Here is a 6,258-nt window from a genome sequence, read left to right as displayed (position 1 = left end):
TAAGAGACTAAAGCCAAAATATCTTTATAAATCTTTAACCATAAGTTTCTGTTCTTATCCTATCATTTACTTAGAGTTTTATTTATTTTAATACTGACATTTATTTTTGTTTAGGCATGTCTACTTTTTATCTAAGCCAGATTCTTAAAGTAAAACACATCAGTAACTTTGCCATTAACTCAGGAGATTTAGCTGTTTTCCCACACTAACTTATCAAAAGTCATACCCAGATCATTTTCTTTTGGCTGAGTTTGCAGTTTTATAACTTGTGGCAAACACTGACATCTTCAAATATGAAAATAACCACTAAACACAAGCAAAAATATTAGACAGATAGCTAGATAGGAGCAGGGCAGATGATGGATATCATTAGGCTATTTTGATTGGTTAGAATCAGACTGACCAGGGCTACTATGGAAAGGAGGCTGATTAAGACCTGGTAGATGGATTGTTATCAAGACCTTGTATATGTGTTGTTTTGCATACAGAGATAACTAAGACTCTGGGAGACATCCAAGAAGCAGCTGATACTCATCAAAGTATCATACAAAGTATTTTTGTATGTAAAAGCCAAAACTGAACTTTCTTCAGAGCTCACAGTTACTATGATGGGGCCTGGCTTGCTGTGTGGGTCATTAACAAACTTTCTTTTCCTTGCTAAAACTTTACTTGCTCTTTTCAATTATTTTAGTGACTACCTCATGCCACTCTAACAAAAATGTATGTTGACAATTTTGAAGACATTTTAATTTTTCCAATAATTTTTTAAAAACTAGCTTATTTACTAGAGAAAATTACATTCATGTGAACTTGAAAAGCCTTTAGGCTTATTTACTTCATTCATAAGAGATCCTTTTACCTGTAAGTCAATTTTGGTGCCATGTAGACATAACATATAGTATATATAGATACATAAAACACATCTAAACATATATGTACACACAAAGTTTTGATAGTTTTCATTTCAGAACTCTAGCCATGAGATCTTCTAAAGTTCTATAAAAACCTGAATAAATTATGTTTTCATTCCTCTCTTTACCTTTCCAACAGTGGGCATTCCTATATCTCAGCCTACATGGACAGAGATGTCTTTTAATCTCCTAGACATTAAGACAGAGATGTCTTCTAATCCCCCAGACTTTAAGATGAAGGTGTCTTTTAATCCCTCAGACCTTAGAACCTGCCACAAGAGAAATTAATAATTAAGGTATCTTTTAAATTTTCAGACCTTAGATTATGCTTATTATACCATCAACAGCAAATTCTAAGTAGACAGAAAAAAATAAGAGAGATAGAGAGTTTAGTAGACTATACATTTACATGATACACACCAATACTGGTAAACACTCAATATAAAGAGAAGTTTAAGAGGTTATAAACAAATGAACTGTGATTCAACTAATAAGCCCTGAGAGTGCTAAATCAAAACAGTTAGATTATTTTCACAAATGGTTGGGGGCTTATCTAACTCAACCCTTAGAAATCCCAAAATAGAGAGGAGTGCCCTCCACAATGTGGTGCCTTCAAATAGCTTTCACCTATCTGTATGCAAATGTCAAAATCCAACTTCAGGGTTTCTTTTGTTGGAGGCAATGACCAATGTGATGGAGGATGGTGATGATTGAGCTGCCTGGAGAATACAAAGCCACCTTCTAAAGAAAATGGTCAGGTAGCTGCTAAGGGAAGCTTTTTGGTTCTCTTTGCTCCACAGCCATCCAACCATGAGCAATGCCATCCTGGACAAGCCCCCATAATTGTCATCAAAACTACAAAGGGAGTTCAGTCTAGGTCTCTTTGCTGTTATACCAGGATCTAATTAGAAAAACAACAAAGATTGCCAAGGAAGAAAGGAATTTTTGAATATGACAGATGTCTTGTCAAGAAAATAGGAGAAGCAGCCTCAAATTTGTCTCTTCAACTAATGGAGACTGTGGGCTTTTAAAGGCATATGACTTGAGTCAGTTCATAGCATAACTAATAAAGGGCCACATGTATTGGGATCAGGTTATGGGGATGGTAAAACGTGGCATCAGGAAATCTGCCCTGGGGCCTTCAGAATCTCAACAACTTTGTCTTGTATAAAAATCATCATTCTTGGGAAACAAAAAGTCAAACAGTTAAGGAAGAGGATTATAAATAAACATGTAAGGGTCATTGGAATTTGTTTATGGAGCCAGTTTAGATCCTAGAGTAAAACCCAACTTTCAGGTTGCAAAATCCAAAATCTCTGCTGGAAGCTGCTACCTTCTATCTTCTCTCTGGTCCCAGCGTGGGCATTACCTTTATAGATGTTGAGTCTCTGCTCTTATTAAACAAGACAAGCTGGCAATATTTGCCTCAGAATAGAGTCAGTTCTTAGATAAATGTGACCCATGTGATCAGCAAGACTGATTATACCCAAGAGTCAAATGGAACTCCTTATTTTTCACATCCTGCAGAAGCACATTCTATCATTTACTGGAACAAATCTTATGTCATAGTGTGCTAGTAGGCATAACAACTTCTAGTGCCAAGTAAATCCCATAGCTTGACTTTCTCTAATCACTGTTCAAGGCCTTACTAGATTAGCAATTTTTAGTGAAAGAAATACTCACTGTGAAATAAAGTGGTTGAATTCCTCACACCATTTTTCTGGATGAAGTAAAGTAGGCGGAGGATTTCTGAAAAACAAGAGCAAATTTTTTTCTTTAAAAATAGTTTTCTTAAAGCCAAACTACCAACTTATTGATATTGACATTATTCTAAATGCTTTTTAAAATCTATTCTGTTTCTTCTCTGGGGGAAGTAATTATTAGCAATGAATTATAAAGTGCCAGGGCCTATTCCTGTAGTGATTCATTTTCACTGGCTGAAGACCAACTATATCCCTGGCTTTCTCAGGATCTATGAAAGCTACATAGATCAGGAACATTCTTCAGGAAGCAGACATTCTAATAAGGGGTGAGGCAAGCATACCAACCACTATAACTGAGAGGTGAGGTCTATTAGTGCTATAAGAAAGCTATAAACATAGTGTTAGGGCTTTAGAGAAATCAAGTTTTAATTGTACAGAATTTTCATATCATTATGGTACCATTTAAACTAATTATATGATGCATTTAAAGCAGGCATCCTCAAACTACGGGCCATGGGCCACATGCAGCCTGCCTGGTACATTTATCCAGCCTACCGAGTGTTTTTGCCACCACTGCCTGTCCTGCTTAGCAGCCGACTTATCCCAGGGCCTACAGTCCAGCCCTCCAACTGTCTGAGGGACAGTAAACTGGCCCCCACTTTAAAAAGTTTGAGGACCCCTTATTTAAAGCATACTCATAAATTCAATCAGTCATATTTTTGAATTATTTCCTATGTCTCAACTTCTGCAGCAGGCACTGGAGAATTTAAAATAGTTAAAACAATGTCACGGATGCCAAGAGATTCCTGGGTAGAGAAAAAGAAAGACATATACTATACCCAATTACTGGAAGTCCAAGAGAATGAGACAACAACAGGAAGACCCTTAGGTAACCAGACCACCTCCTGGTAAGATGGTTGGAAAAGGAAGGAGGGAAGAGCCCTGAATTTAACTGAATATATACTCCAGAGAGATTCAGTTTTAAAATAAAAGTGACTACATTAGCTTTAATTAATGAAGTCTTTTCCCTAGCCATAAATAAAAACAGGGACTTGCAGACAAATCAAGTGATGAAGAAAGTAACATTTCTGAACACATGAATTATGACTATGCATATTTTCTTTTTATCTGTGTTCTAACTTCTTCCTAAAACCATAGATTGGTCAATTCAATAGGTGTAAGAATGGGAAGCAGCAAGAATTACTAGAAATTAAAAATGAATCAGATAACGTGGTTGCAAACTGCCTCTCAGTATCCATTCTCTTCTCACTTCTTATAGTGTAATTTTTCTTTTAGCATAAGGTTGTCATAATAAAGACTACAATTTCTTGAGTTCCTTACAGCTAGATGTGGTTACCTGACTGATGGTATATGGTATCTCCAGAAAGTCTCCTTAGAGACTTAGAGATTAGAGAAAGTCAAGCTATGGGATTTACTTGGCACTAGAAGTTGTTATGCCTACTAGCACACTATGACATAGGATTTGTTCCAGTAAATGATAGAATGTGCTTCTGCAGGATGTGAAAAATAAGGAGTTCCATTTTCTACAAAGAGGAGACACACCATCCTTCTTCCCCCTTCTTGCTTCCTAAACCATGGATGTGATGGCTGGAATTACAGCAGCTATTATGGATGTCAGATAAACTTGAAAATGAATGCTATGAGCTGAGTATGGCAAGGTAGACAGATAGGAAATTTGATTCATGATGACACTAAAAATCTGACACACCAGCTCTACACTGTGTCCCTCTAGTCTTCCTTAATAGGAGAGAGAAATAAACTTCCCTTTTCTTTAAGGCACTGTTATCTTCAGCTGAGCCTAATACTGAGTCAGATTATTTCAGAGTATTATCATACCACATGACTAGAACACAATTTAATAAGTAACATAATAGAAATACAAGCACAAAGATATGTGGGAGCATAATTAAGGTGCTACTTACCCAATCTGGGGAGTCCCAGAAGATTTTATAAAGAACATGAACTTGAGATGGTTCCTGAAGATTATTTGGATTTTTCAAGATGGGGAAGGCATATTTGATATCAAAAGGTGGGAAAATGCCACAAAGAACAAGGTCAAGGAGAGTTAATAGCAGAGATTTATTAAGAGCATCTACAAGTAGATGGGCTGCCACTGAAAATGGAAAATGGGGGCAGCTTCCAGTTAGTGGAAGAGGCCACTTTCAAAGAAAATTCAGGGCGTAGTACACATGTAACTCAGAAAGTTATGGGCATGTCAGTCATAGATCCATAACTCGGGGTTTGGTGCAAGAGATCAACAGATCATCTGCTAAAAACCTTATAAAAGGTTGGAGGGTTATCTGCTGGAAATCTTTAATCTGGAAGAACTATTTTAAGACTGTTTCTGTTTTAAGACTGTTTTAATGGCTAAGGCGCCAGCCACATACACCTAAGGTGGTGGGTTCGAATCCCCAGCCCAGGCCCGCCAAACAACAATGATGGCTGCAACCAAAAAATGGCCGGGCGTTGTGGCGGGCACCTGTAGTCCCAGCTACTTGGGAGGCCGAGGCAAGAGACTTGCTTGAGCCCAGGAGTTGGAGGTTGCTGTGAGCTGTGATGCCACGGCACTCTACCCAGGGGGATAGCTTGAGGCTCTGTCTCAAAAAAAAAAAAAAGACTGTTTTAAGAACCAGAAAAGCAAGGAGAATTCTACTCTTTGCTCAATGAATGTCCAGACCCACCAGAGCCAGAGAAAAAGAAACAGAGAGAAGCCATTTAAGGCAAAGAAAATAGCATGTACCAAGTCACATGGGGTGTAAAAAAGTCTGGTAGGTCCAAAGAACCTGACTATTTTTGCAGCTAGACTATATGCCACATATGATTCTTTTGGGTATGAAGAGAGAGCAGGAGGGAAGGACAAGGTTAGAAGAAAGAATGGTGAGGAAGAATATGATTTACCTGTTCTGCATAAGAATCTAGTTACTCTTTACATCTTCTAATTCAAAACCCAGCAACTTATCTGTGTATCCAGCTAGAAAGAGTGGCAGTTGAATGTTCCCCTTCAGTTATTTTAGAGGCTGCCCATTTATCTCATTCATTCCATTCAGTGATATTTGCCTTCATCTTTACCTTGATTTTTAAAAAAACAAAAACAAAAAAACCTGCCATCACATAACTTCAGCTTCAGTCCTTGTTTGGCTAACTTTTCTCACTGGCTCCAGGTCTGAGGTGTTATATCCACATGCCCTCCCAGCTCACCCCTATGGGCAACCTTGGTGTTGTATCCTTCAGTGAGTAGTTTATCCTAGATATCTCTCTGGCCCTTTCCAAAACTTGAACTTTCCTTGATCTTCTTGGGTTTCCTGGTCAATCTCTTCTCACTAAGGCCAATTTCACAGAGAAGAGCTTCTTAAGCAATCTATTCCCTGACAGGCTTAATTCAGCCCCAACACAGTTCACTGTGACAAACACGTCATTTGGAGAAAAAGTGAAAATATTTGACTGAAACAACACTAGTCAGTTCAACACTGGTCATCCCAGGATGGATGGAGCATCCCTCTGACACAAGCAGAGAATGACCCGGCAAGGGTCCAATGAGAAAGGGATGGTGAGGGTTCAGCATAGTGCAGACAACAATGTACCTTCCTGTTTTCAGTCTCTTTCTCAGCAGGAAATCTGGGCAT

At 38.2% G+C, this 6,258-nt stretch overlaps 1 protein-coding gene across 1 annotated transcript in view; it reads right to left on the bottom strand.

Annotated features, from left to right (window-relative positions):
• The window catches only part of MYO3B (myosin IIIB), a 429,342-nt gene that overhangs the window by 305,405 nt on the left and 117,679 nt on the right, over positions 1-6,258 (bottom strand). The window contains exon 6 of the mRNA XM_012812078.1: positions 2,595-2,660. Coding sequence (XP_012667532.1) covers positions 2,595-2,660 — 66 coding nt within the window. The remainder of the gene's footprint in view (positions 1-2,594; positions 2,661-6,258) is intronic.

This window comes from Otolemur garnettii, unplaced genomic scaffold (assembly GCF_000181295.1).
Source record: "Otolemur garnettii isolate 467f Iridium unplaced genomic scaffold, OtoGar3 scaffold00187, whole genome shotgun sequence".
In the NCBI taxonomy this organism is placed as follows: Eukaryota; Metazoa; Chordata; class Mammalia; order Primates; family Galagidae; genus Otolemur; species Otolemur garnettii.
The sequence above is the reverse complement of the archived record's forward strand: the minus strand, read 5'-3'. Positions and strand labels throughout refer to the sequence as shown.